This window comes from Taudactylus pleione, unplaced genomic scaffold (assembly GCF_031769625.1).
Source record: "Taudactylus pleione unplaced genomic scaffold, aTauple2 ptg000007l, whole genome shotgun sequence".
Lineage (NCBI taxonomy): Eukaryota > Metazoa > Chordata > Amphibia > Anura > Myobatrachidae > Taudactylus > Taudactylus pleione.
Window position 1 is genome coordinate 820,890 of NW_028284410.1, and position 25,454 is coordinate 846,343.

The following is a 25,454-nucleotide window of genomic DNA, read 5'->3' on the forward strand; positions in this document are numbered from 1 at the left end:
GGACAGATGATTGTAGATATCGGCTGGGACCGATGATTGGAGATATCGGCTGGGATCAATGATTGGAGATATCGGCTGGGATCAATGATTGGAGATATCGGCTGGGATCGATGATTGGAGATATCGGCTGGGATCGATGATTGGAGATATCGGCTGGGACCAATGGAGGTAGATATGAACAAGTCTCTGTGGTAAAACTAGACTGCAGTACTAGATGAAATTGGAGACTTGATAACCAGACTTGGAACTGGAATTATATGGACTGGAACCATCAGATATAGAGGGCCTGATTCAGACCCGCTCGCGATGCGCTATGCGACCCTACCACAAGGGTCTTGTCGCAAGCTCGATGGTCGCGATGGTCTTGACCATCGCGACCATCTTCCTGGCCACTCGCTATATCTTCCTGGCCGCTTGCCAGGAGGCCGCTCAAGAAAACCAGAGGGCTGGCCCTGATTCAGAGCGAGCGCTCTGTCAGAGCGTCCGGCTCTGAATCAGGCCCAGAGTACCTGGGAGCTCAGCACAGAGCTGTAACTTCAGCAGAAGTGACATTGTACTGGCAATGTGAGCCAGTCAGGCAATGGAATTTATAGGGGTGGAACACCAGGGATTGGATGCTGTGATCAGCTGGTATGGGTGCAGCACTCTCGAGTGGTGGAGGAGAGTCAGGTGACTGAATCCAACATGGTTGTTCCCATACACAGGAGAAACTAATAGAATATGGAAAAAAATAGTCAGGATCATGACATGCTGAATACAAATTCCATATAAAAAAATTGGGAATCTTATCTCTGGCTAATCCACATGCCATACATTGCTCATCTTTTCTAAAGTCCCAATTTCGTATCACACAAGATGTTTTGAAATACTTAGGATAAAGGATATTTGTTCTTCAGGAGGCTTGCCACCTAGCAACAGCAGGTGGGTTAGGCAGCAAGCCTAACGGAAAACGCTCAGGCAGAGGAAAGTGAAAGTATATTCACCTCCTCTGCCTGTGTATGACGTGGCGCGTGAGTGCACGCCTGCGGGTCACGTGTACGCTCGCGGTCACGTGGGTGCACGTCTGAGCCGCGAATTTGATTTTTTTCTGTCAGCGCTGGCATGGAGGACACAATATCTGTCTCTGTGACAGACTCTCTGCAAATGTCCTCCATGGCTGGCAGTTATAAGGGGAAAAGAGCCCACAAAAGGGCAAGAGCTTCCCCCTCTACTTCCTCCTCTTCAGAGGAAATTCATATTAGGAAGAAAAAACGTTTTGACACTTCTGATTCTTTTGACTCTGAGGTAGAAAAATCTCCTCAGCACTGTGACAAGTCACCTCCCTGTTCAGGGAACTCACCAACCCACAAGAAAACAGGTAAAAATAAAAATAAAAGTAAGTTTAGCCCCAGGGAGACCTGTTCAGGTATCATTCTCCCATTCCCTGGAATTGTCTGTAGCAGACAACTGGATAGTGCTCAGAGCAAGCACATCACCTCTGCCCTTAGCTGGCAAGATACCTCTGCCCGTAGCCGGCATCACAAAGGTGCCCGCTCTCAGCATGTGGGGTCACCTGACAGACAGTCGCACACTTCCCGCAGGTACCGTGGCCATTCTTCCTCTGTAGACTGGGAATCAGAGGAAATTACCAGAACCTCCGCCTCGTCCCAACATGGGAAATATAGTGAGATTCAGATGGCCAGGGTTGCTTTAGCAGGGAAAATACCACCCACTGTTATATTCCACACACTGGGCCTTAAAAAGCAACTCTGAGGTCCAAAAATTTGCCCAGCTGGCATTTAGAGCAGCACTTGTCAAAGAAGATGAGTTGGTGTTACGATCCTACACGGGTCTACCAGACGTACCCGCACTGTTTGCTCACGATATTGACCCTGCTCTAGCCTCCATAGTGGGAGAAAAGAGGCACAACGATTCCACAGACCGTACCATGAGAAAATTTCAATATAAAATAGCCGACTCAGCTGGCCAATTGCTGTTTGTATTAGATAAAGCAGAGAGAGACTCGCAGACCTAGCGCCTAAATCGTTAGAATTCCCTAACCTTACTGATGCAGACCTCTTCGGCCCTCAGTTTATAGAGGAGGTTAAAATAATACATAAGGCAAAGAAGTCCTTTTCAGACCTCAAAAAAGTATATGAGCCCTTCAAGAGGCCCTTTCTTCAAGGGGGTCGGACTTCGCGAGCCACAGGTTCGACCCGAGACTTCCAAGGCACAAAAATAGCCCAGAGAGGAGGCTTCGTGCACCGATCCAATGATGCCCCAAGAGGATCGTACTCTAACACTTGGAACAGTGCCAAGAGAGGCCGTAACTACGGTAAGTTCACCCATTTTCTCTTCTCTCCACAGAACTCTCAAACAATCATATCTAGAGTGGCAAAAGATTACCACAGACAAGTGGTTGCTGAAAACAATCCATTCAGGGTTAAATCTCCCTCTAATTCATTTTCCACACCAAGCGGGTCATATTCCTCGTCCAAGGACTTGCAGCCCTCAGCAGGAGGAGGTACTGACTACAGCCCTGGAACGGGGAAAGATAGAAATTTAAGACCTGACTGCAAAAGGCTGGATCAGCCACTTATTTCCCATAATAAAGCAAAACGGCTATATAAGACCGGTATTAAACGTCAAAGCTTTAAACCAATATTTGAAACCAAAACACTTTCGCATGGAAGGTATTCCAGACATTCCTTACTTCCTCACAAAAGACTGCTTCTGCGTAAAGATAGATCTGAAGGAAGCTTTCCATTCTATATCAGTTCATCCGAATCACAGGTGTCTCCTCAGATTTTTTTGGAGAGACACCTTATTCCAATGGATAGTTATGGTGTTTGGCCTCTCTTCCGCTCCCTACACCTTTACACGGGTCATGAAAGCTGTAATGTCCCACTTGAGTCAGCAAAGCATTCAATGTATCATTTACCTAGACGACATACTACTGGTACACTCAAACCACGACACCCTACTGAGACACAAAGACTTGACCCTTTCCCTACTAACAGACCTGGTATTCATAATAAACACTCAAAAGTCAGTATTAGCTCTGACCCGGAACATTACATGTCTCGGTTTCGATCTAGATGCCCATTCTTTGTCCCTGGCAGTCCCACTAGAAAAATGGCTAGATACGAAAGAGTACATACAAAGAGCTTCCTAAAAGCGCAGTTTATCCCTCCGCTCCTTAGCAAGGATTATTGGAAAAATTATTGCTATGTCCCCTGGTTTCAGACATGAGCCTTTGTCATGCAGAGAGCTACAAACACTCCTAAGATCTCCGCTTCATGCCCACTATTCCTGGACAGACACCATTTTCCTCTCCAGAAGAGTAAAAACAGAACTGTTCAAGTGGAACAGTCTCCATGTACCGCCTTCTCGCCCACTCCTAGACCTAACACCTCATATGACAATCACTAAAGACGCATCACTAAAAGGTTGGGGAGGCTTCTCTCAAGAGAAAGCAATCAGGGGCACCTGGTCACCCAAAGAATCCAGTCTCTTCATAAACGTACTAGAATTTACGTGCAGCAAAACTTGCTCTAAAAGCCCTAGTTCCCGAGCACACGAAAAGGATCTGTATACAGCTATGCCTGTACAATATGATCGCAGTGTCATACATAAACAGAATGGGGGTACCAAGTCACTATCCCTATGCAAAGAAGCATTAGAGATCTGGGATTGGGCAGTCCAGAGGGACTTACATACCAGGAGTGCAACTTGCATACCAGGAGTGCTCAACGAACTCGCAGACTCTCTATCCCGAGAAAGAATCTCCCTAGGATCCACAGCACTGACACACCAGGTCTTCCTAAAAATACTCCAAACATTCAGAAACCTAGAGATAGACCTCTTTGCCATCCCCACGAATGCCCAAGTTCCACGTTTCATTTCCAGAATATGGACAAAAGGGGTACGGAGAATGGATGCAATGTCATTCCTTTAGACAGACCTGTCTCACCCCTATGCCTTCCCAACCCCTGCCCTCCTCTTGAAAGTCCTACAAAAAATTAGGGAGGTACAAGTACCCAGTATTGTAGTAGTATATCTGGTATGGCCATCCAGGGTATGGTTTCCCCTGATCAGCCAATTACGCATAGGACACAAGATTCCCCTGGGGTTATCCAAGGACTGTTTCCAGGGAACTCCAGACATTCTGGAACCATTTCCCTAGTGCATGTGGATGGCAATATTACTAGGTTGCTAACAGATCCAGCCCTAGCACCTCCCACAAAAGCCCTAATCAATGCGTCCTTAAGACCCCGAACTATAGCCAGGTATAATTAAAGAATTTCACCTCTGGCGATCCCAAGGGTCTTTATCGGACCAATCCTCTCTACTACATTTAGCCTTAGACTTCTTAGCCTCTAAATACCAATTAGGCTTAGCATCGGCCACCATAAAGTCATATGGTTCTGCTTTAGCCATCATGATCCCAAACCTAACTTTACCTTCATCTGTTAAGGGGTATCTGCCTCTCCATGCCCATACAACCTAAATACTCCCATACTTGGGATATCAAACCCTTCCTCTCTGCCCTAGCCTCTTGGGAGACAGAGAACGACATTACCCTGTTATCCTGCAAGTTAGCATCCTTGCTAGCATTAGCGATAGCAGCCAGAGGGGTTGAATTAACCCTTATACATACCTCAGATCCATGGTTATCACGGACTCCTAGGGTGTACCATATCATTCTCGAAGGTCATACAAAAACATCTTTGTTCAATAGCCCAATAGTAGAATTCGATTTGATACATGACACTTCAGAACCTAATCTGTGCATGGCTTCATGCTTATCATCTTACTTGACCCCCACAGCACCAATAAAAGACAATATCACACAGCTATTCATCACTTGCAGGAAACCATTTCATCCAGCAAGATCCTCTACTATTAGAGGATGGATTGTGACATCCATGAGAGAAGCTGGAATAGACACTGATCACTTCAAAAGCCATTCCTTAAGAGGAGCAGCTGCAACAAGAGCAGCAGCTAAAGGCATGCCCCTACACTCGATCATGCTAGCAGCAAGGTGGGCCTCGGCCCAGACGTTTGCAAAGCACTATTGGAGACCAACCGATCTACAAAAGATAGAGTTTCGCAGAGCAACCACCAGGTATGTGGTAGTCTACCCACCTACTGTTGCTAGGTGGCAGGCCTCCCGAAGAACAAAACACTAGTTTGCAGGAATCTATGACCTGCAAACTGGATTTGTTCTAGGGAACAAGATTGCAACCTAGCAATAGCTCCCACCCTACCCTCTTTTTTCTTACTCTACTTTGCTAGGTCTGTTGTTTACTCTGGAGATTTTTACTCGAGATCAATTAACCTTACTTTTCTCATCCTTAAGGCGCAGAAAGGGACAGACAGAAGCCTCAAGCAACCACCAATAAAGAACAGAAGTAACCCGGTACTCCGGACAAGATTTCCGACCTAAGTTTGGAATAGCTGTTCCCTGCCCAGTTCAGAATCCACAGTTCAAACCATTTTTCCTTCCAGAAAATTATCAGTTACGGTTCAATAAAATTGTTCTTCTTGTGAAGCATTTCCGCTTTAATTTTTTTTCTTTTTCAAACTAAGGTATAACAAAGGTAAAAACGTCAAACAAAGGTATAAGGTATCAGGTATACAGGTTTACTTTCAACATCTCAAAGAAGAATATAACATCTCTAAATCACAATTTATGTATTTGAAATCCCGTCACTATGCATTTAGTAAAATTTTATCCCATAATGCCATGGCATGCAGTCATATGCTGCCGATCATAATGTTAGCAGAAGGTCGACATTGATGTTGACTTAGTTAAAATGTCGACATCATTAATCAACACGTGCAAAATCACATCATTGACAGAATGTCGACAATGAAAATGTTGATGTTATCATAATGTCATCATTTCCATTAGGTTATGGTGGGCATTAGGGCTATGGAGAGAATTATGTTAAAAAAAAGACATTGTCAATATTTCGCCAATATCAACATTACAGCACTGTTGACATGTTGAATGTCGATTTTATGATCGTCATGTTCAATGTCAACATTGCAACCATGTCAACATTCTCATGTTGACCTAATTAATGTCAACATTGCGAGTGTTGAAATAATGTACTACACACAATACTACTATGTATCTTTTTAATACAATGACATTTAAAATTCAACACTTTTACTCTGACATATTACTTTTGGATAAACTATCAAACTATGGCCTGGATGGCAGAAGGACGTCTGATTGATCTAATCCTATAACACTGCTTATCTCTTTAGAATCCATTATGAAGGCCCTTAGCTCCAATAGTCTCCGAAAGATATACCTCAAATTTCTACATAGAGCATATAACTCCAATGTAGCTCATGATAAATGGGGAGACAGATAATGTCCAAATTACAAGACGGATAAGTCCAGCATTGCACATAATTTATGGTTCTGTTAAAAAATTACCAGATGTTGGTGCAAAATCTTAAGCTGCATACACACGTAACGAATTTCTGTCCAACCATCCAACTAGTTGATTGGTTGGAATGAAAATCTGGTAACGTATGGGAGTAACTGATGATCAGCAATTTGCTCCTAAATGCCGGAAAACAGATGAAAATGGTCATTAGACAACTTTGTTAAATGTTTGGTCTAAACAATTTGTTCAAACAACAGTTTTTGTCCATTTTCTGGCGTTGGGAGCAAATTGCTGATTGTCGTTTGCTCTCATACATTACCAGATTTTCATTCCAACCAATCAACTAGTTGGACGATTGGACAGAAAATCTTTATGTGTGTACCCAGCCTTAGTTTACTTGAACTCTGTCTTTGAAACATGTCTCACTATGAACTATGAAGCTCTGACGTTTTCACATTTTGATGACTTGCAAGCTATTCTCCCTGATAATACAAACAGACTAAGGGACCTATGTATCAAAGCTGAGGAGAGATAAAATTGTAACAAATAAATCGCCAACCAATCAGCTCCTAACTATTTTTAAAACACACCCTGCTAAATTTAAATTGGAAGCTGATTGGTTAGTACCTTATCTCTCACAATTTTATCTCTCTCCCAGCTTTAATACATAGGTCCCTAACTGACTAATACTGTCTTTGGTTGGCAATCTTATATAAAAGACCCTGCTAAGCAAATGACTTTCTCCTGTCTCACCACTGATTAGTGTTGTCAACTCAGAGTAACTTGTTGTGTTGTACATCATAAGTTATATTTTGGGCCGTCCAAGTAATCATTCATCTATTACGCATGACTTGATGGACTTCTGTGCTCTTGTTAATGAAAGATATACAGTACTATAGCTCCTAGGATTAGTAAAGAGACTCCAGACATATTTGAGCCTTCTTAGATAAATATCTTTCCATGGCCAGAATGGGAAGAGCTATCAGACCCAATAGCCTGCATGCAGTCAATAGTTAGCATTGATTCATAGTACGCTCTCTTTCAAAACAGTAATTTACTTATATAGAGGTTGACCAGACAAGTTTTATATTGTAGCAATTATGGCTGAGCAATATACTTCCTGCCTTTGAGTTTTCACAAATTGCCTAATAAAATTGTTTTTACTCAATTAAAATGCATCACTGAACATGTGTATATTTGTATGTAATAGTCCAAACCCCTTCAATAGCATAGCATTGCAGCAAAATGTACGCTACATGTATTATGGATGCATGATTACATTACAAGTTATAAACATGATCAACCCACATTTCTACAGTACGTAAAGTCTACCTGTTTATTTCATAAAAGTTCACATAAGTGCAAATAAATGTTTTTGCTTATTTTAAAAAGGCATTTGCAATTTGGAGTACATGCATTTTAACTTGTTAATGTGCAATTGTTTATTTTTAATGTAAAAAGGAAAATAATACATGTAACCTTTTATTGTCACAGTGCTCCTAAAATTTGGTGTTCTCTTAATGGTAACTTTCATAGTCAACATAACTAACGAGTTACTTGTCGTTTACCATGCAAAGTACACAAAGATACATAATCATTCTTTTATCATTTTATTATTTGTTATGTACAGTAACAGGATGAATAAATCCACCAGTTATTCCTTCCTTTCTACTACTGGGCGAGGTAAGGTATGTAAAAGCTGTGATAATGGTCATTCATATTTTGACTGTGTGAATGAAATTCTATCCTGATTTGCTTCATATTACAGTCCACAAAATCTTTTACTAATTCACTGTCCTGGGACAAAGATGAAGGATGTTGGGATGCAGGATGTTCAGTTTACTAGATACTTTCTGAAGATCTCATGTAGATTCCTTGGTGGGCGTCTTACTGCAGCCATGTTGAATGTACTTCAAGATCTCCTTTCGGTTGTCTAGGATAGTGTCAAAGCTCTCCTGAAGCCTATTCTGCTGCTCCTTCACCCTTTGCTGGAGGCTTCTGATCCATCTCAAGAGAGCCAGCCGTCTATACATTGTTAATTGTGCATGGTGTTTTTCCTTTTCCTGCTCCTTTATCTTTTCCTTGTCCTGTAGACTCTGGAAAGCTTCTGTCAATGTCAATGTAAATGACTCTGTATCTGATGAGGATTCATCTTCAGAGTTTTCCATTTCAGGATCTTCCTGCTGTGGGGATGATAGGACTGAGGCTCTGGCATCTTCCCATGCATGGCCAGTAATGCTGTCAGGACTATCAATGCTAAGTGAACTGCTGGCATAACCATTGTCCTCTAATGGTGAACCTGGCCATTCATTACATCCCCCTGTTGTCTCTATATCTAGTGTGTCCCCTCCAAATTTCATAATTTCTGCCCCTTCTGGTGGACTCCTAACTTCTTCTTCGGATGAAGATAAACTATTCCCTTCAGATCTGGCAACTTTCAGTTGTGCCATTGCCATCTTCTTCATATTGGTCCTATTATCTTCTAATGGAACGCGGTCTTCGTTTTTCTTTACATTATCTTCTTGGTCATCTCCTTCTCCCTTGTCCTGCCTCCAGTTCTCATTTTTATCATACGTCTCCTCCAAGATGTTAAAGTTGGTGTCCTGCTTTCTCTCCTTCTCACAGGAAAATGGCAAGGGTTTAGTGTCATAAAACAGAGGCTGATGAGGGCTGGATTCAGGTTTCTGAATGGCAAACATTTCTTCCAACTCTGTTCTCAGTCCTTTACCTGGTAAATTAGTAAATACAATAATGTTAGCTCCTTTATTATATCAGTTTACATTTTGCAAAGTATAGTTGTTTGTTATATAACAGATAGGACTAGAAAGCCAAAAGTTACCAAGGGATGCTTAGACCTATAGATTTCACCAAAGTACTGTGCTGTTTTGACTAAAATAATTTGAGCGTGAGATAAAGCAGGATAAAGTTCCATTAAGTCAGGACTGTCCAACTGGTGACCTCATCAAAACTATTTTTGTGGCTCTCACCTTTGCAGATAAACTCCTTGTACTATATTGTATGCAGGGATATACCTGCCCATTGTGCTGCCAAAAGGAAGCTAATGAAATATGTCCTTAACCCCTGTCGGACTGGGGTGTGAAGGGCACACCGGAGGAATGCACTGATAGTGGCCCATACTCCAAAGTGGGTCTGGGCCCCTTAAAATACAGTATATATATATATATACACACATATATATATATATATATATATATATATATATATAGTTAATACTGCTAGTGAATACATGTTAATGTATCAGATTAAAAACAGCAATACATTGTAGAACATACACCATAGTCCTGTGCAATATAATTTAAGTACACAGTCTGGAACCTGATCCCTAGAGGAGGGGGTGGGCCCTCTGGCAGTGGGGCCCACCGGGGGTTTCCCATGTATCGATGTGGGCCAGTCCGACCCTGGCCTTGACCCCTTCATAGTTGAGTAGTGTATACTTTAAAAATATGAGATATGGTAAGAACTTACCTTTATTATCTCAATTTCTACGAAGTCCATAGGGTTCCACAGGATACCTTGGGGTATAGGTGATTACGTCAGGCATCGGGCACCATAGTTAGTTTTCAGCCTCCCAGGATGCACTAGGGTCCCCCTCCTATACCCCACCCCCAAGCCAAGGCATCTCAGTTATGTACCAAGCCATAGGCCGGAGGAGGATAAGAAAGAGAGAGAAAAAATATCTGGACACACACAAGAATCACATTCTCACCAGAGGGAGATGGAAAAACCAGTGACCAGAGCAAAGCCCATCTGCAGCACAGGTGCGACAGGGCGGGAGTCCTGTGGAACCCTATGGACTTCGTAGAAATAGATATAACAAAGGTAAGTTCTTACCATATCTCATATTTTCTACATCAGGGTCCATAGGGTATCCACAGGATACCTTGGGGATGTCCCAAAGCAGTATCCTTTAAGGGTGGGGACGCTCCTGTGCTGAAAGGAGAATCCGCCGCTCGAAGGAAGCATCCTGAGAGGCAAAGGTGTCAAACGCGTAATACCTCACAAAGGTATGGACCGAGGACCACGTGGCAGCCTTGCAGATCTGGACTGCAGAGGCACCACGTCGAGCTGCCCACGAAGGACCCACAGACCTAGTGGAATGAACCCTCACAGAGGAAGGAATCGGAAGGCCTTCATGAAGATATGCTTCTGAAATAGCCATACGAATCCAGCCTGCAAAAGTCTGCTTTGAAGCAGGCCAACCCTTTTTACGGAAGCCATAGAGGACAAACAAGGCGTCCGACTTCCTAACGAAGAAGTGTGGTCAACATAAATCCTTAAGGCCCGCACAACATCCAAAGTGGCCTCACCCACGGAAAGGTCAGGTGAGTTAAAAGCCGGCACAACGATTTCCTCGTTGATGTGGAAACTCGAAACAACTTTGGAAAGGAAACCAGGACGAGTGCGCAGCACCGCCTTGTTCCTATGAAAAATCAGAAAAGGGGGTCTACAAGAGAGAGCCCCTAAGTCAGAAACATGTCTGGCCAAAGCAATGGCCATAAGGAAAATTGTTTTAGCTGTCAGCCATTTAAGGTCCACTGAGCCCAGTGGTTTAAACGGTGGTCCCTGTAGAGCCCTCAGGACCACAGATAAATCCCAAGGCGCCACCGGTGGAACAAAAGGTGGCTGAATTCGGAGAACACCTTGCATAAAGGTGCGCACATCAGGCATTGCAGTAATCCTACGATGGAACCAGATGGACAGGGCAGACACCTGTACCTTCAGAGAAGCAAGGCGAAGCCCATGGTCTAGTCACGCCTGTAGAAAAGCCAACACTCTAGACAGACGTAACTCCTGAGGTGCATAACCTCTCGGCCGACACCACTGGAAGAACGTATGCCACACACGATGGTATATTCTTGCAGAAAAAGGCTTCCGAGCTCTTAGCATAGTCCGTACTACAGAGTTGGAAAACCCCCTGGACCTTAACATGGCCGTCTCAACAGCCACGCCGTCAAAGACAGCCGAGTCAGGTCCGGGTGAAGACAAGGACCCTGTGACAGAAGGTCCGGTCGTAGCGGCAACCACAGAGGACTGTCCACAGACAGACCCTGAAGGTCTGAGAACCAGTGCCGTCTGGGCCACGCGGGAGCTATCAACAGGAGCGTCCCTCCTTCCTGTTTGAATTTCCGGATTACCCGTGGAAGAAGGGAAAACGGCGGAAAGAGATAAGCAAATCAGAATGTCCACTGGACGGACAGAGCATCCACCAGAGACGCCTTTTCGTCTCTTGTGCGAGACCCGTATACCGGCAACTTGTTGTTGTGCCGTGACACCATGAGGTCGATCTCTGGAAGACCCCACCTGTCCACCAGAAGTTGAAAGACGTCCTGGTGCAAAGACCATTCCCCCAGATGAACGTCCTGGCGACTGAGAAAGTCCGCCTCCCAGTTGAGAACTCCCGGGATGAATACTGCTGATATGGCCGGGAGATTGCGCTCCGCCCAGATCAGGATGCGGGACACCTCTACGAGTGCCGCCCGACCTCGGGTTCCTCCTTGCCAATTTATGTAGGCCACGGTGGTAGCGTTGTCCGACTGGACCTGCACGGGGTGACCTTGGAGAACCCGCTGTGCCTGCTGGAGAGCATTGAAAACGGTGCGGAGTTCCAAGATGTTTATCGGAAGCTCCTTTTCCGCCTGAGTCCATCTGCCCTGGAACAAGTGTGGACCCGTGACAGCTCCCCAGCCCCGAAGGCTGGCGTCCGTTGTCAACAGGACCCAATTCGCCACCCAGAATGGACGACCCTTGTTGAGATGGGTCGTCTGCAACCACCAGGCTAGGGACAGGCGAACCTCTGGAGTGAGCACCATTGTCAGGGACCTTAGACTCTGAGGCAGTCCATTCCATTTGGACAGGATCAATTGCTGCAGAGGTCTGGAGTGAAACTGGGCATATTCCACCATGTCGAATACTGACACCATGGAGCCCAGTAACCTGAATGCAGAGACACCCGGCGACTCTGCAGACAACTGCGCACCCTCAACTGTAAGGCAGAGATCTTTTCCCCCGTCACAAAGATCCTTTGCTGTCTGGAGTCCAATAAGGATCCGAGATGCAGAATCCCCTGAGACGGGATCAGGGTGGACTTCTGCCAGTTTATTAACCAGCCGTGCCGGTGCAGTACCGCAATCGTCAGGTCGAAGTTGCGTAGAAGGAGCTCTGGAGATCCTGCTACCAACAGAAGGTCATCCAGGTACGGCAACATGCGGACTCCCTGCAGCCGCAGGGAAGCCGCCATGACCGCCATAACCTTGGTGAACACACGTGGTGCTGTCGCCAGCCCAAAAGGTAACGCCCGGAACTGGAAGTGATCATTGCGGATTGCAAACCTGAGGAACTGTTGATGGCGTAAAAGAATAGGGACATGCAGGTAAGCGTCCTGTATGTCCAACGACACCATGTAATCCCCAGGTTCCAGCGCCAGTATGATGGACCGTAGGGTCTCCATCCTAAACCTCGGCACCCGCAAGGACTTGTTGAGTGCTTTGAGGTTGAGGATCGGACGGTACGACCCATTCGGTTTCTGCACCAAAAACAGATTGGAATAGAAACCCTGGCCCCTCTGGGAGAATGGAACAGGCACTATAACTCCAGCCTGGAGCATAGTGTGCAAAACCTTCCACAGTTCCATGGCTTTGTTCCGGTCTGATGGAAGACCCGTGGTGAAGAATCGGGACAGGGGCCTGTGCCGGAAGGAGAGGGCATACCCGTGAGAAACCACCTTGTGAACCCAAGTGTCTGTCGTGGTAACCGACCAACACTGGGCGAACTGCAGCAGGTGCCTCCCACTTTGGGATCCCCCAAAGGGAGGCCCAGACCGTCAGGCCACAGGCTTGTCATCTGGCTTGGGGGCCGGACGACTGGTACTCCAGGCCTGTTTCCGGGGTTTAGCCAATTTTTTTGGGACAGCCTGTCGGGGGAAAAGACTGTGCCTTAGGCCTACCCTGGGCCCTGTAAGGCCGAAAGGATGACGTACCTGAACTGGAAGGAACCGCAGCAGACGTGAGACATGCCAATTTGGCTGCCGCCAGCGTGACTACAATTTTGTCCAGATCCGGACCAAATAGGACTTCTCCATTAAAAGGCAAAGCTTACAAGCCCTTCTTGGAATCAGCATCCGCCTTCCAAAATCGCAACCATAAGGTGCGACGAGCAGCTACAGCTGCCAAAGAAATCCGAGAAGTCAGGGTACTGATATCCAAGGCCGCTTCATTGATATAAGTGGCCGCATCTCGGAGATTGCCTATCAACTCGGTCTGTTCAGCTGAACAGTCGGAATCCAAAGACGCCTCCAAACTATCAGCCCAGCGCTCCATAGCTCTGGCAGCCCAACAAATGGCCATAGCCGGCCTGGCTGCCCCCCCCCCCCCCCCCCCGCAAGGGAATAAACGGACTTTAGGCAGATCTCCACCTTACGGTCCATAGCATCCCTCAAGGAGGACATGGAGGGCATGAGCAATGTGGCACTTCGGACTAGGCGTGTCACATGAGAATCCACCTGTGTAAAATAATTGTCCACAAACGAATAAGCCACCGCCAAATGTCTCTGAGGCTGATACCGTTTGCCAGGGTGTTTCCACGCCTCCTCTAAATGGTCTGCTAACTGACCCGAAAGAGGAAACACTGTGGCGTCACCCTTAATATCCTTAAAAAAGGCATATTTTGACTTGGACACTGGAGGATCTTCATCCTCAATCACTAAAGCCGTGCGGACTGCCCGAATAAGTCCAGGAATATAAACCTTGGACTTAGCGTCCGACTCTTTAGAACGGAGAGGTTCTTGGTCAGAAAGATCCAGAATCTCCCCATCATCGGTCGTCACATCGTCATCCTCATAAGGAGCGGACAGAGACGCAACCGGCCGCTTATGTGGCCTCAACACAGACTCCCCTTGTAACACGTCCGACAAATGCTGTACAGAACTTGTCAGTGATTTAACCCACGCAGGCTCCTGAGAGACCTGAGGAGGGGAAATAGGGAGACTGTGTGGTACCATCAATTGTCTCGGGAAACCCTGCATGGGTGACGACACCTCTGACTGCTGGGACAATCCCATCTGTGGGAACGCAGGCTGCGGAGCTAACTGGCCCACGAGGGTTGTAAGCGCTTTGGTGAAACAAGCCCAGGGTGGCTCCTGTACTGGAGCCGTGACAGTAATTGGCCGCGCCAATAAATAACACTGTCGACATAGCCCCTCCGCGTTACCCTCCCCCTCCGCTATTGGTATCTTGCATGTAGTACAAATAAGCTGGAGAGGAAAGTCACTCTCAGACATGATGGTAAGTATGTGACCCCTCTCACTGATACTTGTTAGTATAGTGGGAGAACCACCCTGCAATCACTGCACCGCAAGGGCTTTAGCAGAAGAAGAGCAGGGACAGTGAAATGGCTGAAAGTAGAAAGTGAAAGTACAGGCAGCAGACGCTAGCAGAAGTCACATACTATGCAAAGAAATCAATTCCTGCACTATCAGCGCTGATCCTCAACTACACAGACACAGAGCCTGGTAGGACACAGCGCTGCATACACAGACCTAGAACCAACGGAGGAGAGGTATGCCGGGCGACCCAGACCGCGATGCCACCTATCATCAGCGTCCAGCAGTGCTCACCATGCTTCCAGCAAAAGATGGCCACCGAGGAGCATAGAGGACGCTGGCCTGGGGGAGGAGCGCTGCCACAGGGCCAGTCAGCAGATGCAGAGAGGGCCGTGTGCAGCGGGGGAGGCGCCGGCTGTGTACAGGGAAGGCGCGCTCCCCTGACATGCAATTAACCCCTGGGACGTTGCAGCGCTACCGCTCAGCCGCGGTCCGCTGTCCCAGGGGGGTAATGGAAGCGCAGGTTAGTTACCTGGCTCCACGGTGCAGCCAGTCCCCAGGGAGCCCCCTGCCTGGGGACTCTGGACCATGTACTCAGCAGGAACCCACCGCGGGACCCCACTGCTTACCTGCTGCCCCCTTGAATCCGGCCATGGTCCCAAACATCTGGGGTCACCGCTAGCTGTGACCCCAGATGCTTACCAGCATCCCCAGATCAGTACCGGCGTTCTGGTACCGGCGGGGGTGTAGGGAAGACAGCATGGATGTCAGCCTTGACTGTCCATGCTGTACTTCCAGATGAGCAGCCACAGCTGCTTGCGAAGAAACTTGAGGGGCTAATCTTAGCCCCCCTCTAAACAGGTGCATCCGACTCCGAGCCGGGCACCAACGAAACTGGGATGCCTTGGCTCGGGGGCGGGGTATAGGAGGGGGACCCTAGTGCATCCTGGGAGGCTAAAAACTTTAACTCTATGGTGCCCGATGCCTGACGTCATCACCTATACTCCAAGGTATCCTGTGGATACCCTATGGACCCTGATGTAGAAATACAAATATTGTAACCTTTAAGCATTATTGAATCGGATAAGTGCTACTATTTTACACTTTTGCATCAAGAAAACTGACATTTTTAAAATAATTATTCCTTTTCCTGCCCCCTTCAAAGCTGTTGCTTGAGACAGCTACTACACACCCCTGACTTTATGTCATCCTGTAATAGTATTGTACCAGTGGCCACATTGATATTGAAATATGAGTTTCCTTCATTTATCAAGTTAAACAGCACTTGGTTACATAATGGTTGTATGTGTTCTCTTTATTATCACCACAATAAATAGGGGCCTTAAAAACAGAACAGGATGGGTATGGGATGCCAACAGCTGGGATCCCGACTGTCAGAATTCCGAGACCGGCACCCAACAGGGCTAGCATACCGACACTTGTTGTTTGGTATGCTAACCCCCCCCCCCCCGTCCCTATCCTAACCCCCCCTTTTTGGTGCTTAAACCTAACCCTCCCCCCTAAGTGCCTAAATCTAACCCTCCCCCTAGTGCCTAACCCCTAAACCTAACCATAACCTCTCCCCACCCCGCTACTTACTTTTGGTATCTTTGTGGTCGGGATGCCGGCATCAGTACTGTGAGAGGCATCGGGATTCCGCTGGTATACTGACTGTATCCCAAACAGAACATAAAAGATAACATGTAATTGCCAGCTATGAGCCTGATTCAGAGATGCATACAATACCGATGTTTATGAAGTTGAATGATTATCGTAATCTGCGCATGAATCTGAGTCTCACTGGATAGGATATGCGTCAAGATTTATGTTGCTGCTCACAGTGAGGATTTATTCGCAAAGTGATTGACAGGCAGGGACTATGGGCCTCATTCAGAGGCGGTCGGAGGATGCAAGCGGTCGCTCAGAAACTGGGCGGCCACTTGCATCCTGACCGATTGCCTCTGTTGCGGTCATTAGGCTGTGGGTTAACACCCACAGCTCTAACGACCGCTCCGGTGATGGTCAATCGGGGCTTACGACGAGACCCTAGGGTAGGGTCTCCCTTGTCGTAAGCCCCGGAGAGCTTCTGGCTCTGTCTGAGCCGGAAGCTCTCCACTGACATCACTAGTGATGTCAGTGGGGCCGCCCCCAAACGGTAGGCGTTCCCATGCCACCCCCCCGGCCCGCCTTCCAAACGGTGCGAGCTGTCAATCAACATCGACAGCTCGCCCCCTTTGGATCGAGACCCGCTACGACCGGCGCTGTCGGTCATAGCGGGTCTCACGCATGCGCACGACGGCGCCGGCGCCATCATGTGCATGCTCTGTGGGGGGCCATCGACCCGGTCCGAGCGCATCGGCGCTAATGACCGGGTCTGAATGACCCCCAATTTGTGGGTCGCAACTGTGGAGGTGGTGACTCAACGCAGGCGTGTTGCAACCGTTTTCATGGGCGTGTCTCAGCCGGCGACTGCGATCCCGTATGTAGTAAAAAATTAGTTCAATGTCTCAGTTCCAGTGGCTTTTCTGTGCAACCATAGGGTTATTCAGAAGTCACATTATCAACTAATCTGCGCCTGATGCTGCGTCTTTGTACACTTGGATTGTGAAGTCATCAGTGTCTCACCAGCATCTCAATACAAATCTATACTGCTGCGACACTTGCAAATTTTTGGACTTCCAATGCGTACAAATTCACAGCTGCAGTGGCATTAGCAGACATCTCTGAATCAGGCCCTAGAGCAGGGGTGGCCCGTGGAGCTGTTTCCCGTGGCTCACAGATGGTTAGTGTAGCGCTGACCGCAGTGAGTGCGGTCCGCACTAGACAGAAACAAACACCGGTGTGTTTGTTTGTTTTAGCAGCTAACAAGAGTCAGACAGACTCTCATTGGCTGCTACACCCACGGCTGGAACTCACTCATGAGTTCCACCTTCCGGCTCCCGCAGTGGGTGATGGGAGAGACATCATGACGTCTCTCCCATAGTGCAGTGGGCCAGGAGGACGGAGGAGCAGACAGCGGCAGGTGCGGGGATTCAGGTAAGTGTTTTTTTTCTGTCTTTGTCCTATATATGTAGGGGCACTTCATAGGGGTGGGGGCACTGCATAGGGGGGACTACTACTGGGGGCACTATATAAGGGGCACTACTGGGGGCACTGCATAGAGGGGACCAATACTGGGGGCACTGCAAAGGGGGATTACTACTGGGGGCACTGTATAAGGACCACTGCATAGGGGGGACCACTACTGGGGGCACTGCATAGAGGTGACTACTACTGGGGCACTGCATAGGGGGGGACCACTACTGGGGCACTGCATTGGGGGGACTACTACTGGGGGCATTATATAAGGGGCACTACTGGGGGCACTGCATAGGGGGGACTACGACTGGGGGCACTGCATAGCGGGGACTACTACTGGGGGCACCACTACTGGGGGCACTGCATTGGGGGGACTACTACTGGGAGCACTATATAAGGGGCACTACTGGGGGCACTGCATATGGAGGGACTACTACTGGGACACTATATAAGGGGCACTAGTGGGGGCACTGCATAGGGGGGACCACTACTAGGGGCACTGCATAGGGGGGACTAATACTGGGGGCACTGCATAGGGGGGACTAATACTGGGGGCACTGAATAATAGGCACTGCATAGGGGGGACTACTACTGGGGGCACTGCATAGGGGGGACCACTACTTGGGGCACTGCATTGGGCGGACTACTACTGGGGGCATTATATAAGAGGCACTACTGGTGGCACTGTATAGAAGGGACTACTACTGAGGCCACTGCATAGGGGGGACCACTACTGGGGGCACTGTATATGGCACTTATGGGACATAATTTTTTGAGGATGGGGACAACTATCTGACATAATTAATGGAGGAGGAGGGACAGTTATGGGGCATAATTATAATTGTGGGAGGAGGGGGGCCATTCTGCGACCTATTTAAAATTGTAGGAGGGGGGCAGTAATGGGACATAATTGTGTGAGGAGAGGGCAGGGTCTAATACCACAGTATAGCTTAGTGGCCCTCGAGCTTCGTTTAATTTTTTAATGTGGCCCACACTGTCTTAAAGATTGAAGACCCCTGCCCTAGAGGCACTATGAACTGAATTCAGTAAGCATCCGGCAGCTTTGGTAAGCCACCAAATCTCCACAGTTTTGACAAATAAAATTTAAAAAGTTATGCAGTTAATATTATTGGCATTTTACATTTCTCCAGCTTTGCAAAAGCTGAGGCTTAGTAAAATCTAGCTTTACTTATTTTACCTTTGTACCAGTTATGATAGATTTGTCAATTAGTTATCAATTATGCATTAGTCTCTATTTCAGTACTGGGATTCAAGTATATGAAGTATTAATATCTGTGCCTCATTTTGTCCATATGAGTAACAGTTTAATCCAAAGAGTACAGTTAAAGATGTATGATTCTACACTGTAAGATCCAATGATTACATCGCCTGACTCCAAGTTGAAAGACTTCATATTCCAAGTGTTTATTTTGAGCTATCAAACAGTTGTTATCCACAAGATACAGTTTAGCCTTTAATGTGAAAGTCACATGAATTGTAAGATACAGAAATAGCAGCTCGGATGAAATTAACAGAAGAGACCATTGTTTCTGACAACCCTGACTCGCAAAGATCACTGATCCTAAAACAAGAGTAGTTTTGTTATGAAAAATATTTTTTCTTTCTAAAACCCTTTATATTGGGTAAGGGATAGTAAAATATGTGTCACATGCTACAGACACATATGCAAACATAGTGTTTCCCAAGAAACACATTCTGATCTCCATGATCTTTTGTTGCCTGATACAGAACGTCTTATTATGACTTCTTTTTGGGGTTCATTTAGAGTTGGATACATTTGCGCCAAAAGCACAGGCCTAAACTATGCTACACATAAAAGGCGTCTACATGTGTATTTCGAGATGCTGCAGTTTGCAATTGTGCCATGTCAGAAGCAATTATACACAACTGTAACTACATGACTTACATGAGTCAGCTGACCCTTCCCACCTCAGCCAGTCACCTGTCGCTCTTTTTTGCTGCTAGGACTTCTGAGTAGTGTGTTACAGTATATTTAAAAACCGATGTCCGTCATTTTTTGTGAATGGATATAGAGTTTGTGGATCTTAAAATCTGGTCCTTGGATCCAAAATGAATTGCTCTTACAAAATCCAGTTACCAAATCATTTGTGTTTATTAGTCTATAGCGGTGTGATCAAATTACACCAATTTCACAATAAAGTTAATAAAAAAGTATAATAAAAAGTTGGTTAAAAAATAAGTATATTAAACATGAAAGAGTGGAGAGTAACAATGAGTAGTTACCTAACAACGCGTTTCACAGAGCCGACGTCCGCTTCCTCAGGCCGGCAGCGGGGATGGTTGCTAGGGTGATTATCAACAAGTGACCCTGGACTCAAGTCACTTGTAAATACAGCGCCGGACTGTGCCGCTGCAAAGTGTACGTGGGTGGAGATAAGGTTGTCTGGGAAACCAATGACAAGGGACTGACATCACTGTGTAAACATCGGTCATGAAGGAGAAAACTTAAAAAATAACGGCATTGTAAAAGTGGAATGCACATTAGGTTCCTTCTCACTGCACATCACACTTTATCACATCTACGCTGACACGCTGAATATGTTTTGCTTGCAAATTGCAAGTAATTCTCATATTCCAACATATCACTCTTATATACTCCATTTGGGGAGGTGCATTCCACATTATGGGGCCTATTCATTAAACATTAAAATTCTCTGGAGATAATTAGCTTTAGAACTCTCATGGAGTTCTAGCTAATTATAGGTGGAATTCATCATTCCACCTCTCCATAAGTATCTATTCCGAAAAGCTGTCATTTTTGCGATGACAGCTTTTCGGGAAATAGATACTTTTCCCTGCCTACACTACCTTATCGCATCTGGAAACAGTGCTGCGCATGCGCTGTTACATCTGTAAAACCAGCGCATGCGCAGGACTGCCTACAGATGCGTTAAGTTTCGTACCCCACCCGATCGCCCCCACCCCCCTCCCCCCTCCGCTCACCTTCCCCCCCCCCCGACTTACCTGTCCACGCAGCAGCCTCCGGCTCCGTCCTGCTGGTCTGTCATGTGGTTTCCCAGCAGACAACATGACAGATTAGAAAAAATATATATATTTTTTTCTTTTTCTAAACTTTCTTGTGCTCTGCTGGGGAGCACACATGACAGACCAGCCTCCGGAGCCTGAGGAGGGAGCAGAGCGCCGGAGGGACTCGTCGGGGGACCTGCACACGCTGATACAGGTAAGTGGATTCTGCTATTCGCCACCTCACAGTGGCGAATAGTAACTGCATCAAATTCCGAAAATTGATAATTTTCGGAATTTGATGAATACCACAATTTCCACATCCCCATAGTAATGTATGGGGAGTGTGGAAATTAACGCAGGGGAACTTAGCAAGGAGATATCTGTGATATCTCCTGTGTTAAGTCTGCTCATGAATACCAAAATAACGTTATTTAAGGAAAATGTCCTTAAAAACGTTATTTTAGTGTTGATGAATAGGCCCCTATATTTTATATTATTCACGGACTTTCCCGATGCCACTATCTTTTAAGTTTTCTCCTTCATGGCCAATGTTTACACATGATGTCAGTCCCATGTCATTATACTTGCCGGGAGGCTCCCAGAAAATTGGGTGCCACCCCCGGCCCACGAAACACACACACTCCTGCAGTGAAGGGGGGGGGGGGTGACGCAATTTGAAACACATATATGGGTCCTGGTTTCAAGCTGGATATCTGTCAAGTTGTGGTGAATCTTTTATATATACAGTACATGTAATTTGCTTGGTCCCTTTGCCTGGAACGCTGCTTGAATTTGAATATCACAAAGACTAATTAAGATATTAATATGATTCTTTTGCAACGGATTTTCAATCAGCAATAAATTACAGACTTTGGAAAAAAACTGTATTAAATTTGATGAAAAAAAAAATTGCCAAAAACCATAATACTGTAAATGCTTTGGTATAGCTAACCTGTAAATGTCAAGAAAACTACCAGCACACAGAGCCGGCACAGTGATCCGGGGGAAGTGGGATAGGGGTGACCACTGCTGGCTGCTGTTCTCACGCATTACTGGTGGTCTGTGCAATCACATGGACCCGGCACCCTAGCCATGTGCGGACACGGTTTACATTCTGCAGAGTTTGGCTCCTGATTGGCTGCCTGGTTGCGTGATGTAACTATTAAATAATGAGGGAGGGCGCAGGGGTGGCACAACACGTGAGGCTGCTTCCATAGGGGGCACTCTTCCCTCACCTACCTTCTTCAACACGTCAATTCCAGGCTTGCAACACCCAGCCAATCAGTACCGGGTTTGCACCTCGAAAGCAACGCCTCTTTTCTCTGCTTTCCATGACAGCTGCCGGCAACCGCTGATTGGCGGGAGGCTGGGAGACGGTGGGGCGGAGTAACAGTGCATTATCATTTGCATCTAAAGGGGCTCAGCTTGCAATACCCCCTGGAAATGGTCTATTTTGCTTCAGAGTCCATGGGCAAATATATCATCACACTTACAAATTGGCAATGTTACAATAAAAAAATCCTCAAGAACAATAAAAGGGCATGGCTTAACCGGTTATGTTTCACACGCATCTTTTATTACCCGATTCCATCGTATTAACATATGATATAGCCATTATCTAGCGTGGCTTAACCGGTTATGTTTCACACGCATCTTTTATTACCCGATTCCATCGTATTAACATATGATCTAGCCATTATCTAGCTAAGCACTTCAGTATGTATGTTCTGGGTTAAAATTGGCGAAATGTTTGCCACGGGCATATTAGTACAGAATATATATATTTGTCTTGTTATGTTATGACTTAATGGATGTCTTGACAACTCTCCCGGAACGGCCGTGATGCTCCCAAAAATTGGGTGCCGCTCCTGGCCGCCAGAAAAGGTGGGCAAGTCTCCCGGCTCCCGAAAAACACATATACCCCTGCATAGAAGGGGGGGTGACGTAATTTAAAACACATATATGGGTGCTGGACCCAAGTCCGGAACCGTCCCGCCCTCTGCTTTGACTGGCCCTACCCCCCTCTCTGCTGTTCTGCCGCCATTCTGCCACCTCGTCCCCCTCTAATACGGCTCTGTCCACACTCCCATACTTACCCTGCTTAGGTGGCGATGCCTTCGCCTCTCTGGCAGCCAGCTAGGGCCTGCGACAGCATCCCGAAAATAAGTAGCGGGGTTGGGGGGAGGGTTAGGGGTTAGGCATTATGGGGAGAGTTAGGGTTAGGCACTAGGGGGGGAGGTTAGGTTCATGCCCTGGGGAGGGAGGTTTAGGGTAGGGAGAGGGGTGGGTTAGGATACCAACTGACAAGTGTCGGTATCCTAAGCCCGGCTCGATTTTGACCGCCGACATCCCGGACCCATCCCTAAATATATACATACTTACACACACACACAAATATATATATGTTCCTTGTAAGTCCCATCCCTAAATATATACATACACACACACAAATATATACAATATATATATGTTCCTTGAAAGTCCCATCCCTAAATATATACATACTTACACACACTCAAATATATATAAGGTCTGGGCTTGTGCAAGTGTGTGTATGGGTACGATGTTACTCGATGTTACCGATTATTTCACTATGTTGCTAAAGTATACTGATGTGAGTAAGGGGAAGTGGGCGCCCTTATGTTAGGCTGCGATCGCAATGCGAATGCAATTGTTTGCATATCACCGCTGATATTAGCAACTGCGTTGCGTGCGTATTAGCAGAATTGCGATCCTTGCTGAATCAGGCCCATAGACTGTAAGATGGGATGAGGTGGTAGAGAGAAAGGCTATTTCTATAGATAGTTTTCTCCCTATGAATCCAATTCAACAATTTAATAAACATGAAATCTATTCAACATAGACCAGCACTTATTATTCTTGTGAATTTTGAATATATGTATGTGGGGGTTGGAAGGTGAATTTAGGGGGTTATCCAGTTTTGTTTAATTTTAATAATTGAAGAGGCGAGTGCATGAAGGTGTTATGTTATGTTTAGAAAAATTTGAGATAATTACAATTAAGGATAAATTTGACAGTAATTGGACATAGCACTTTTATCCACAAAATATATCAGTAAATAGAATACCAACATTTAACATAATATTGTTACTATGATCCCTAGATCATAACAAGTCATAAAAGGTAATTTTTAAGAAACTGTTATATAACACATTTATCCACTAGCCTCTTTAATTGCATTTATTCATTTTTGGGGGCAATTCCACCTGCAGCTCTGAACACACACCCAGATAATACACAAGGCACCAATGTCACGTCGTTCACATCATCAGAAGATGCGGTCCTCTTGCAGGGACATACAGTACTAGTACCATCTCATAGCACGTATGGGCAGTCTACTGCTGCTTCCATGATATGTTGCAGCCAGAGAGAAGAGCTCAGCCTGTGTATTGAAGCTGGGAAGGTGGAGCCTGATGCTGCCGGTAGCTCCTGCCTGTACTAGATGCGGGGTGCTGAAAGGACAGCGCCAAACACACACTGCTTCCTGCTGCTGCTGTACCCTGGACGTCACTGCAATTACCAGCTGTGCATATACAGTACATGATGTATACAGTATAAGATGCACTGCATTCATCCATTGCTTTTCAGAAAGACAGCATTTACTTAATTTCTATAAAATTCTAACGAAGATGAATGCAGCAAAGCCTGTACATCACTAGAATGACTGGTTGTCATGCAATGCGGTGTTAAAAAAAAAAAAAACACTACAGTGAAAATTAGCTCTTAAGGCAACTTGTTAACAAAAACTACAGTAGGTACAGAGAACATTTGCACCAAGCCTGCCATACACCCTTCACATTTTGGGACCTAAACATTTTCTAAAGTATAACATTAGGGAATTATCATAACTTGTATCTATGATGTTTCCAGAGAATCTAGCCCACTGAATGATTTGTGACGAGCATCATTATTATTATTAATAATAATAATTAATCCGTTTTCCGTTTATAGTAATCAAAATAAAATACCTTCATAAACATATTAATAGTCATGGCTGCAGCGCATTGTGTAGTATCTAGTGGGTCAGCCAGAAACATATCACCCAGCAGCAGAGGTATCCCCTCACAGCAGCCTGCACCTTACTGTACACCCAGTGCTGCAGCCTGTACAGCACACACCCATGCCATACCTATCGCCAGTATTACTATGAAAATGTAAACATAAACGATGCCACATTGTTACAGCTTAGAACATATCACCCGTGCTGGATGTCAGCGTCTGGTTAGCAGCAGACACAAGGGCACACAGACCTACCGACAGTACTGTGTTGTATGTTCCTGAGTTATCCACCCTGGCCAGGCTCAGCTGTATAGCAGCTAAAGGAACGGAAATCTCCTCAGCAGCAGAGCAGGAAAGCGTCAGTGGTTACACACTTCCTATCTAGAGCAATGCAGCCACAGCATCCTTCACTTACTGGAAGCTGAAACACATTCACTCTCACAGCACTCGTCATTTCCTAACTCATTGTTCTATGTTCTCTGCTGTTACATAAGCAGTCACTGCTTTAGGTTATCAGTGATTGCATTTAGTTTGTGATTACTGAGTATAGCACAGACTGCCTTGTTATTATACAACTGAGATAAAGAAGAAGGTTCTAATCCAGGTAAATAGATGAAAGATTA

The 25,454-nt window shown here is 46.0% G+C and overlaps 1 protein-coding gene and 1 pseudogene across 1 annotated transcript; one reads left to right on the forward strand and one right to left on the reverse strand.

Annotated features, from left to right (window-relative positions):
• The first annotated feature begins 1,101 nt into the window (after window positions 1-1,101).
• LOC148542839 (uncharacterized) lies at window positions 1,102-5,397 on the forward strand (annotated as a pseudogene).
• A 2,480-nt stretch (window positions 5,398-7,877) lies between these two features.
• Window positions 7,878-25,212, reverse strand: CUNH1orf216 (chromosome unknown C1orf216 homolog). Its single transcript, XM_088460285.1, has 2 exons — window positions 25,087-25,212; window positions 7,878-9,114 (listed from the first exon to the last, which is right to left on the reverse strand). Exon 2 carries the CDS (start codon window positions 9,083-9,085, stop codon window positions 8,249-8,251), a length of 837 nt encoding a protein of 278 aa, XP_088316411.1. The 5' UTR covers window positions 9,086-9,114; window positions 25,087-25,212; the 3' UTR covers window positions 7,878-8,248.
• Between the last annotated feature and the right edge of the window lie 242 nt (window positions 25,213-25,454).

What these genes read in the sequence shown, in the direction of transcription:
- CUNH1orf216 (XM_088460285.1), bottom strand. Translation starts at nt 9,085, where the DNA reads ATGTTTGCCATTCAGAAACCTGAATCCAGCCCTCATCAGCCTCTGTTT.